An 11137-nucleotide genomic window follows, 5' to 3' on the forward strand; every position below is an offset into this window, starting at 1 on the left:
GTCTCCTGCGTAGGTGGCATCATGGAGGTGCTCGTCATCATGCCCTGCTTGGGTAGACATTCCTTCAGGTCTGTCAGAGTACATCACCCTATGTGTGTGTACATCACTCACTGATGACATCACAATTGCTCGAGTGACATCACTGATGACATCACTCACTGATGACATCACAATTGCTCGAGTGACATCCCTGATGACATCACTCACTGATGACATCTCTATCACTTGAGTTACATCACTGATATCATCTGTGACATCGTCAGTGATTTATGACATCACTATGGTGGTGACAGGTTGAGCCATCTAGAACTGTCTGTATGTACATCTGGTGATTTATGACCGAGGGGCGGAGAGAAGGATCCAGGGGTGGAGGGAGAAGGGAGGGACAGAATGTATGCCAACTGCCATAAAACACCACAGAAGAAGAAGTGATTTATGACCTCATCACTGTCTGTGACATCATTAGTATGACACCCCTCCAATAGTAGTAGGACTCAAAGACTATTAAACTTAGAAGCTCCCCTCCAACATGTTTTAAGATGTTTAAAGACTATAGTTTGATTAATAATTTGTGTGATACAGTATGGTTTTTCTACAATAAAGGTGCACATAATGTATGAAAGCTTGGAGAGCGCGAGACGAGAGAGACAGACAACGTTACATCATTTTTGTCTGTCGTGCAAAGGCTATAAAGTAACTAGCCTGTTTTGAGTAGAAAGCACAGATATTTCTGTTAAAATGTAGGGAGTAAAAGTAAAAAGTTGTAATAATAAATAAATACTCCATAAAGCACAGATACATGAAAATCCTACTTAAGTACAGTACTTCCCATCTCTGGATACGGCTATAACTTGTAACCATATATCCAAATAATTACACTGTTGAATGTTTTACAAAACAACACATTTCTAACCAGCGCTATGAAGTTGTGAACTTCAAACTGTACAGCTGATCCATTCCTGGCTACTGTTACTGCTGCAGATAGTGGTTTCTCTTGCTGTTCTCTGCAGCTGTATTTGGGGGATTTGTTTGCTGTTATTTTGACTCTCGCCTCCATGCACATCACAGTGATGACGTGTTCTTAGTGACTCCAAGGTTAGAGAAGCCTGCTCTGCACTGACAATCATATCATAAATTATATCATACAATATTTCTCCCTCCCTTGTTTTCTCTCTCTCTCTCTCTGTCTCTCTCTCTCTCTCTCTTGGTCTTTCTCTACTGTTCCTTTCTTTCTGTCTTTCGTGTTCTCTCTCTTCCCAGGCAGCTTTGGGATATTCTGGTATTGCTTCTGGGTTCTGGTGTCCTATGAGAGTCCTGCAGCCCATCCCACCATCACACCAGAGGAGAGGCAGTACATTGAAGAGGCGATCGGAGAGTCGTCGACTTTTGTCAATCCTCTGGCGGTATGGCGCTATATGATGTATCACTCAAACACAGAATTTCTCTAATAAAGTCATACTTAAATACACATATACATGTACAAATACACACACACACTGCCTATATACGGTGCACACACTCTCTAGCTCCTGATCCGTCTCATCTGCTGCGTGGAGGCTTCTTGCCGGTAATATCCTATTCCACTTGTTGACAGAAATTCAAAACCCCGTGGAGGCACTTCTTCACCTCCATGCCAGTGTACGCCATCATTGTCGCCAACTTCTGCAGGAGCTGGACCTTCTACCTGCTGCTCATCAGCCAGCCGGCCTACTTTGAAGAAGTCTTCGGCTTCGAGATCAGCAAGGTGAGATCATGTGGTGCAATCCGCATTATAGTCTCAGACTTTACTTGCGCATAACAACATTGCACCATGTTGAGATCAGAAAATTGTGCAACGTGAATGGTAATGGTCAGGTTTTTGGTGTCATTCCCCTCCAAATCAAGGAGCTTCATTCTAGACTCACCAGTTTTCGCTGATGTTCAACATATAGGGAGAAATCCACCATAGAAGTGACAGAGACCATTTTCTCCACCCACATTAGCCACAATAGACCAGAATGCTATAATGCAGCCATATGACATGTTATGTTTTGAGTAAGGGGAGAGACTCACCTTTCAATTTGATGATATGTCATCATTCAGTTCAGCTCAATTGAATTAAATTAGGCAGAAACAGATTGATGTGATTGATTGGAACGTACACAGCCATGTGGAAACAGTTTGAGGGAAATTACAGTGAAGGAGAATTCCACCCTGCAACCTTTTTTCCACCCCTCAATATTCTCACTCTCAGACTCTCTCAAATGCTGGTTTGGAGCTGATGACACTATCCTCCAATCTCTCTCTCTCTCTCTCTCTCTCTCTCTCTGTCTCTCTCTCTCCTATTTCTCTTTTCTTTCAGGTGGGCTTGGTGTCAGCCTTGCCCCATCTGGTGATGACGATCATCGTGCCCATCGGCGGCCAGCTGGCAGACTACCTGAGAACCCGCAATCTGATGACCACCACTAATGTCAGGAAGCTCATGAACTGTGGAGGTGAGAGGCTAAAAGGGAACGAAACCATGTATTGTTAATTGTTATCATGGTCACTGTGGCTGATAGTAACGTGAGGAAATCACAGACACACTCTTTTTTTGTTCATACGCTGGAGATTAAGATGGAATCCCACTATAAGCAATATGAAGAAGAATGAGTGTTTTAGGCAATTATTAAATCTCGTTCTACCTATTAATTCCAGGGCCGTCTGTGTGTGTAGGTTTTCCTTTGCATACAGTATCTGGAGAACCGTTCGCCCAATCGACTTCAAACTTTGGGAGTGCGTTCAGGGGGACCTGACGGAGTGCAGTGCTGGATTTTGTCAAATTTGGATATGCGCATATTCATAGCGCCACCTACAGGCAATACAAAAAGTGCTTTAGCTCGAGAACTTCAAACTTGGCGGGTGCACTGCTGGGGACCCGACAGAGTAAAGTGTTGAATTTCATGCAATTCAATCAGAACACGGCTTTCATATGTTGACAACCGTTTGTCCGATCGACTTCAAACTTGCCGAGTGTGTTGCTGGGAACCTGAGGAAGTGCAGTGCCAAATTTAGTGCAATTTGGATACTCACATAGTCATAGCACCACCTACTGGCAACACAGGAAATGGTTTATCTCCACAACCGTTCATCCAATCGCTTCTCACTTGGCAAGTGTGATGCTGGGAACCTGAAGTGCAGTGTCGAATTTGGTGCAATTTGGACCAAGGCATAGTCACCTACCGCCACCTACTGGCAACACAGGAAGTGGTTTATTTCTACAACCATTCGTTTGAATAGTCTAAACAAGCAAACAGCACAGCTCTCTGTGCAGCAGTGGGGCGAACGGGCACTGCACTAGTCATACCAATAAAGGACTGACTTAAAACAGAATTGATGTAACCAGTGAGGGAGATCGTGTGTGAGACCGAGGTGGCTAGCTGTGTGATGTCAGTCTGCACATCCCAGGCTTGTTCAGTTGAGCTAGCCTTGATTGCCTGATGCTGCAGAGAGAGAGAGAGAGAGAGAGAGAGAGCACTTTCTGCCTGGTCTGGGCCACACGGCTGCAGCTGGGCCAGTGCTAGCTAGCATAAGCATAATGTGTATGCATCGCTGCCGTTTCCCCTACACTGACTGTGGTCTGATTTGACAGGAGGCACTAACACATTGTCATGTAGCTGCCACCCCTCACCCTTCAAAATGGGCAACTGCTGAATTCAGCAAGTCATTTGGAGTGTTTAAATATTAACTTTAAAGTGCAGCCGCCAGTGCAGGGGCAATGTTATGTTTTAGCACATCTTAAAGGTTGCATAATTAATTACATGCTAGCTTCTATTTCATAACAGCCTGGGTGTTTTTTAAGACAAACGAAGAGTGTAATCTAAATCATAATTATGTCAATTTACATTAAAGACATGATGGTGCATAATGTTTAAATGCACATGCACTCTATGGCTGTTGCTTGTCAGTAGACATGGGATAGTCTTCTTCATTCCTCCTCCTATCCCTGCTGGCGTGTCACATGTCTCCTGGATGTGTTTCAGGGTTTGGAATGGAAGCCACCCTCTTGCTAGTCGTGGGATTCTCTCACACAAAGGGTGTTGCCATTTCCTTCTTGGTCCTTGCGGTTGGTTTTAGTGGATTTGCTATCTCAGGTAAGAAATGTTCTTTATGCAACAGTTAGCCCAATTGCCAAAGGCTCATCTAATCAGATCTACTACAGAGTGACAGTCTTATTCAAATCAACAGTTTTTAGAATAAAATTGCATTTTAACAATAGTTTGATAATTGTTTGGTGCTCCTATGATCCACACCACACAAAATGTTGATTTTTGTGGTGCACTGCTTTCATGATAATTAGAATTGGAACACTTATCTCCTCATTAAAGGTGCATGGTGTATTTTCCTAACCATAACCATAAAAGCAGTTTCAATGCTATGATGAAAAAGTGTTTAGCGTTGTTCTTCTTCTTTCACTCAGGGTTTAATGTCAACCACTTGGATATCGCCCCTCGCTATGCCAGCATACTGATGGGCATTTCAAATGGAGTGGGAACTTTATCTGGCATGGTTTGCCCTCTCATAGTGGGAGCCATGACCAAACACAAGGTACATCTGTTCACTTGTGTCAATTTTTAGGATAATTTTTTAATTTAATACTTACTTATTATATTTACTACTTAGGTAGTAGGTACCTATTCTGAATAACACATCTGTTCACTTGTGTCAATTTTGAGGATAATTTTAGAATTTAATATTTACTTATTATATCTACTACTTAGGTAGTAGGTACCTATTCTGAATAACTTTTTCCATTCTTTCAGACACGTGAGGAGTGGCAGTACGTCTTCCTTATAGCTTCCCTTGTTCACTATGGAGGAGTGATTTTCTATGGTATGTTCCTACATTTATTTGCATAGAAATCAAGTAACTACATTTCCCATGTGGCCCATGGGAAATCTGACTTAAATGAGTGAAAAGAACACGCTTCCTTTCCTCTTAGTGTTCAGTAAGACCTCCACCTTCAGACAGAATGGCCTCATAGTGTTCAGTAAGCCCTCGTTCACACCATATGCTGAAGCCACACTGAAGCTACGCAGCGCTGTGGCAGTTTCATTTCGGCGTCCTTGTTAACAGGCGAGACCGTTCACACCAGCCGCACGCCACGCCACGCTGAAGCCACGCTGAAGCCACGCTGAAGCTATGCTGCAACGATAGTTTCAGCTTCTGTTCTATTTTTTAAGCCTGCTGCACCCAAGCTGCCAGGCATGAAGCCGATGCAAGTTGTGAGCGGGGGGAGGACAGCGCCGAGCAGGGCGCTGAGGAAAAGCAAGTGCTTCTGGTGTGAGCGGTTTAGCGTGGCACTCAGCTTCTGTTAAGCGCTGCGTTAGTGCTACTTCTGAATAGCGCCTGGTGTGAACCGAGGCTAAGACCTCCACCCTCAGACAGAATGGCCTCATAGTGTTCAGTAAGATGTCTACCCTCAGACAGAATGGCTTCATAGTGTTCAGTAAGATGTCTACCCTCAGACAGAATGGCTTCATAGTGTTCAGTAAGACCTCCACCCTCAGACCGAATGGCCTCATAGTGTTCAGTAAGATGTCTACCCTCAGACAGAATGGCCTCATAGTGTTCAGTAAGACCTCCACCCTCAGACAGAATGGCTTCATAGTGTTCAGTAAGATGTCTACCCTCGGACAGAATGGCTTCATAGTGTTCAGTAAGATGTCTACCCTCAGACAGAATGGCTTCATAGTGTTCAGTAAGATGTCTACCCTCAGACAGAATGGCCTCATAGTGTTCAGTAAGATGTCTACCCTCAGACAGAATGGCTTCATAGTGTTCAGTAAGATGTCTACCCTCAGACAGAATGGCCTCATAGTGTTCAGTAAGATGTCTACCCTCAGACAGAATGGCTTCATAGTGTTCAGTAAGATGTCTACCCTCAGACAGAATGGCTTCATAGTGTTCAGTAAGATGTCTACCCTCAGACACAATGGATTCATAGTGTTCAGTAAGATGTCTAGCCTCAGACAGAATGGCTTCATAGTGTTCAGTAAGATGTCTACCCTCAGACAGAATGGCCTCATAGTGTTCAGTAAGATGTCTACCCTCAGACACAATGGATTCATAGTGTTCAGTAAGATGTCTAGCCTCAGACAGAATGGCTTCATAGTGTTCAGTAAGATGTCTACCCTCAGACAGAATGGCTTCATAGTGTTCAGTAAGACCTCCACCCTCAGACAGAATGGCCTCATAGTGTTCAGTAAGACCTCCACCCTCAGACAGAATGGCCTCATAGTGTTCAGTAAGATGTCTACCCTCAGACAGAATGGCTTCATAGTGTTCAGTAAGACCTCCACCCTCAGACAGAATGGCCTCATAGTGTTCAGTAAGATGTCTACCCTCAGACAGAATGGCTTCATAGTGTTCAGTAAGATGTCTACCCTCAGACAGAATGGCTTCATAGTGTTCAGTAAGACCTCCACCCTCAGACCGAATGGCCTCATAGTGTTCAGTAAGATGTCTACCCTCAGACAGAATGGCCTCATAGTGTTCAGTAAGACCTCCACCCTCAGACAGAATGGCTTCATAGTGTTCAGTAAGATGTCTACCCTCGGACAGAATGGCTTCATAGTGTTCAGTAAGATGTCTACCCTCAGACAGAATGGCTTCATAGTGTTCAGTAAGATGTCTACCCTCAGACAGAATGACCTCATAGTGTTCAGTAAGATGTCTACCCTCAGACAGAATGGCTTCATAGTGTTCAGTAAGATGTCTACCCTCAGACAGAATGGCCTCATAGTGTTCAGTAAGATGTCTACCCTCAGACAGAATGGCTTCATAGTGTTCAGTAAGATGTCTACCCTCAGACAGAATGGCTTCATAGTGTTCAGTAAGATGTCTACCCTCAGACACAATGGATTCATAGTGTTCAGTAAGATGTCTAGCCTCAGACAGAATGGCTTCATAGTGTTCAGTAAGATGTCTACCCTCAGACAGAATGGCCTCATAGTGTTCAGTAAGATGTCTACCCTCAGACACAATGGATTCATAGTGTTCAGTAAGATGTCTAGCCTCAGACAGAATGGCTTCATAGTGTTCAGTAAGATGTCTACCCTCAGACAGAATGGCTTCATAGTGTTCAGTAAGACCTCCACCCTCAGACAGAATGGCCTCATAGTGTTCAGTAAGACCTCCACCCTCAGACAGAATGGCCTCATAGTGTTCAGTAAGATGTCTACCCTCAGACAGAATGGCTTCATAGTGTTCAGTAAGACCTCCACCCTCAGACAGAATGGCGATCCTATCAGAGAAAGGGGGGTTTGATCTGTGGTATTCTCTCGGCAGGACTCTTTGCATCTGGAGAGAAGCAGCCGTGGGCGGACATAGAGGACACCAAGGAGGAGAAGTGCGGCATCATCGACGAGGACGAACTGGCCAATGAGACGGAGGAGATGTACCGCGGGGGCGGGCAGTACGGCGCCATGAGCCAACCGGTGGTCGGTTTGAACGGGGGAGGAGGCGGGGGTGCCGGGGCTGGCTGGGTGACGGACTGGGATAAGTCTGAGGAGTACGTCCAACCGCCAGGATACAACTCTCACATGTGCGGGGGAGAAGAGAGGGAGCTGAAGAGGAGAGGGAACATAGAGGAGTGACGTGCTGCAAGTCAAACAGAGATGAATTGAGAAGTGGAAGGGGGGTTGTAGTATGAGAGGGTCACCGCAATACTGAATGGAACTGTCGTGTGCTTTTGTACAATATTTACAATTGCACATGCAAAATAGTATGCATTTCATTGATTTGTGTGTGTGTGTGTGTGTGTGTGTGTGTGTGTGTGTGTGTGTGTGTGTGTGTGTGTGTGTTTGTGAGTGTGTGTGCGTGCGTGCGTGCGTACGTGCGTATGTGTGTGTGTGTGTGTGTGTGTGCTAGCCATTGGCATTGTGTCGCATTTCACATTTAAACGTAAGCCACACATTTATTTTTATTTATTTTTATTTTATTTTATTTTCACTTTGAAAGCACCTCAGGAGCCTCAGTTATAAAATGTAAAGCTTTTGAGTGCACATTGTCTAAGTTGATTAATACAAAATCCGGTCAATAAAACTCAATTTGGACACTTCTCTGTTAAGCAGTACGCCAGGCTCTATTACTTTATGACACATAATATGAAAACCAAAAGGTAATGTTTGTATCAGTGTGGTGGATCTTGTCCAGAGGCTGGGGGGTCGGACGCTGCACCCAGCTCACCTTCCTTCAGCAGCGCTGCATCATTCCGTGTTTCCAAAGCATGCGTCATCAAAGCATGCTCGTGTGTGGTCGTATTTATGGGTTCATTTAGTAGGCAAGAATCCATCATGTTTCAAACCCTCAGTGACTCCTTTCAAATGTTTCAGTCCGAGAGGAGAACGGTGCTTATGTGTTGTGTCCGTCTGTGTCTCACTATGATGTGATCAGCTTCCCAGTGTTTTGGACATTTTGCCAAATTCACTGAGCCAACTTGATAAGAGAAAAGCATTGATTTCATGAACCGGTGTACAGTATGTGTAAAGGCATGTAAGCCTTTTGTGATATCAGGCTAAAGTGTGTGCGTGCGTGCGTGCGTGCGTGTGTGTGTGTGCGGGTGAGTGTGCTTGAGCTTGTGCACAGAGCTGCATGTGGTGTCTAGCTAAATCTCACCTGGGTATGACCTAACTGGGTCATGTCCAGCTCGGCCTATGGGTCACAAAACATATCGTGAGTAATTATCTGACAGTTGTGACTTTCATGCACTGTGAGAGGCGGCCTAGAACGACAAGTAGCGTGTGATAGTTGCTGAACTGTTGAGGTGTTAGATAGTGTGGAATAATAGAGCTGATGATATTCCCAGGCGACGGCGCGCTTGCTGCCGCTGTTTCTGCCTTTCTCTGTTGCCTCGCTCTCTCCCTCTGTCTGACTCTGTATTTAACAGCCTCTGTCTTCTCTAGCTCTGTCAAAGCTGTTTTAATGTCTTTAATCCCTGAGTGTCAGTCATGTATGAGAGTTTGCAGATTTTGTCTGTGTGTGTGTGCGTGTGTGCGTGTGCGTGTGTGTGTGTGTGTGTGTGTGTGTATGTGCGTGTGTATGTTGTGTTGTGTGCAGGTGCTGAAACATTGTGCGGTGAGCATGTTTTAATGATAGGTCCATGAGCACAGCAGTGCAGCAACCCCGTCCCTCTCTCCCTTACGCGTGTGTGTGTGTGTGTGTGTGTGTGTGTGTGTGTCTAAACACTGAAGATCTGCATTTATGTCCTCACAGGTCATGCTGACATGTAGTTTTTTTTATTTTGAAATTCAAGTAGGCCTACATGTGCCCTGTGTTTGGGATCAAATATCTAATTCCATTTTACCAAGCAATGGTTTGTGATTTGGGCTCAGGCCTGTGATACAAACTGCACCGTTGATGTTGACAAGGGTTTATTAAGACCAATATCTTTCAACTGAGGATTTAATAGTAATACAAATGTGTTGGTATGTCAAGAAACCATTATTTGAAAGTTGTTTTAAGTGAAATGTCTCAAAGAGATGAATGACGACTCCTGTGAGCAATTTCATTTTGTTAAATGTTGTATCGGTGTGTTTTCAATCAAGTTTCTTCTTTGTCTCAGTTTACTAATCCAATGTTGTCTTCCTCCATCTCGATGAAGTGTATGATTACCTGTGGGGAATCTGTGTAAAAAAGAAGAAAAAGTACAAAAAATAATATCAAAAAACGCGCAAAAAATGTGAGAAATATTCTATGTATAAAAGATGTATATGTGAGATATCCTTGTGAATAATAAAAATGGAAACAATTTAAAATTATGTTATTGCTTGAACACCAAAATAGCTTGATGGCACGCAATCAATGTAGGACTATTTGCATCATGGGCACAGTGACGATTCTCTCTCTCTCCCTCTCTCTCTCTCTCTCTCTCTGGACAGATGGATACAGGATTATCTTGGTGATTTTAGGCAAAGATTAGATAGGACAGCAGATGCACTCAGTGGGAGAGTGAGGGAGAAACATGAACGTCACAAACAAGAGAAGTGAGGATGATGGGCCATAGGATATATATAAAGGGTGGGGTATAGCACCTGGTGTGTGCGTGTGTTTCTTGGATAGTGCAATTTAAATTAAACGTATGCATTTATAAAAGTGTATTTCTATTGCATATTCAGCTACTGTTTATGTACAAAAGGATAACATTTCACATGAGGAAAAGCATATCAAGTGATCAAATTAAGATTTTCAATTTCCAACAAATGTATAATTTTATTGGTTTTAGTACCAAGAAGAAGTACACAAGCATACAGAAATAGAAAAAAATAACAGGATTAAACATACATAGAGGTTTTAATCTAAATACATTATACAATAGGCTATTAGGCCTATATGTCTTTTTTTACATGAGCTTTGGTCACTACAGTAGATCCTATCGATGGTTTACTTTACTGTTTGTTAAAATATATATTACTCTGGTCAGAAATTGAGTGTGTGTGTGTGTGTGTGTGTGTGTGTGTGTGTGTGTGTGTGTGTGTGTGTGTGTGTGTGTGTGCGTGCGTGCGTGCGTGCGTGCGTGCGTGCGTGCTGGTTGCAGCATGTTTTTTTCTTTTTGGGGGGTGGGTGGCGTGGTTGCAGGCAGCATCTGAGTCTAGAGCTAGAGATGCTGAACATAAACCTTTTTGCAGCTTCAACGCTTTGGAAATTCCCTGAGCATCAGCCAATCAGATCTATCCATACGCAACGGGGTGTAGATGAAACCACGCCCCGAACTCATTCGATTGGCCTCCTTCTGCACGCTACTGTCTGTAACAGCCAATCGTATGTGAATGCGCTCTTTCCAACGACGTCACTCCTCTCCTGCAGTTCGATTAGTTAACACACTCACACAAGCCTGGCTGCAGCCTGCGGAATGGGGCGCGGTCTGATATGGGCGAGGCCTGACGCCCGATGCACGGGAGGTAGAGAAACAGCACCATCTACTGGACGACTGCAAGAAGTACAAATACAAATCTGTACTCAACTAAAATGGAAACTTGTATTTATTTATTTATTTATTTATTTATTCACTTTTTTTACTTTCCACTAATTAAATGCATAAATATAATTAAAATATACCTTTTTATACCTCATGTGCAGTGTGGTAATACCTCCGCAAAGGGGCCGTTTGTTCGCCTGT

At 43.8% G+C, this 11137-nt stretch overlaps 1 protein-coding gene across 1 annotated transcript in view; it reads left to right on the forward strand.

Annotated features, from left to right (window-relative positions):
- slc17a7a (solute carrier family 17 member 7a) overlaps positions 1–7616 on the forward strand; it is a gene marked incomplete at both ends in the record, with an annotated part of 34538 nt that extends 26922 nt beyond the window's left edge. Inside the window, 7 exons of the mRNA XM_083650027.1 lie at positions 1265–1403; positions 1595–1744; positions 2342–2474; positions 4002–4112; positions 4439–4566; positions 4782–4851; positions 7309–7616. Coding sequence (XP_083506153.1) covers positions 1265–1403; positions 1595–1744; positions 2342–2474; positions 4002–4112; positions 4439–4566; positions 4782–4851; positions 7309–7616 — 1039 coding nt within the window. The remainder of the gene's footprint in view (positions 1–1264; positions 1404–1594; positions 1745–2341; positions 2475–4001; positions 4113–4438; positions 4567–4781; positions 4852–7308) is intronic.
- Positions 7617–11137: the final 3521 nt, after the last annotated feature.

This window comes from Poromitra crassiceps (assembly GCF_964638095.1).
Source record: "Poromitra crassiceps genome assembly, chromosome: 13".
Classification (NCBI taxonomy): Eukaryota; Metazoa; Chordata; class Actinopteri; order Beryciformes; family Melamphaidae; genus Poromitra; species Poromitra crassiceps.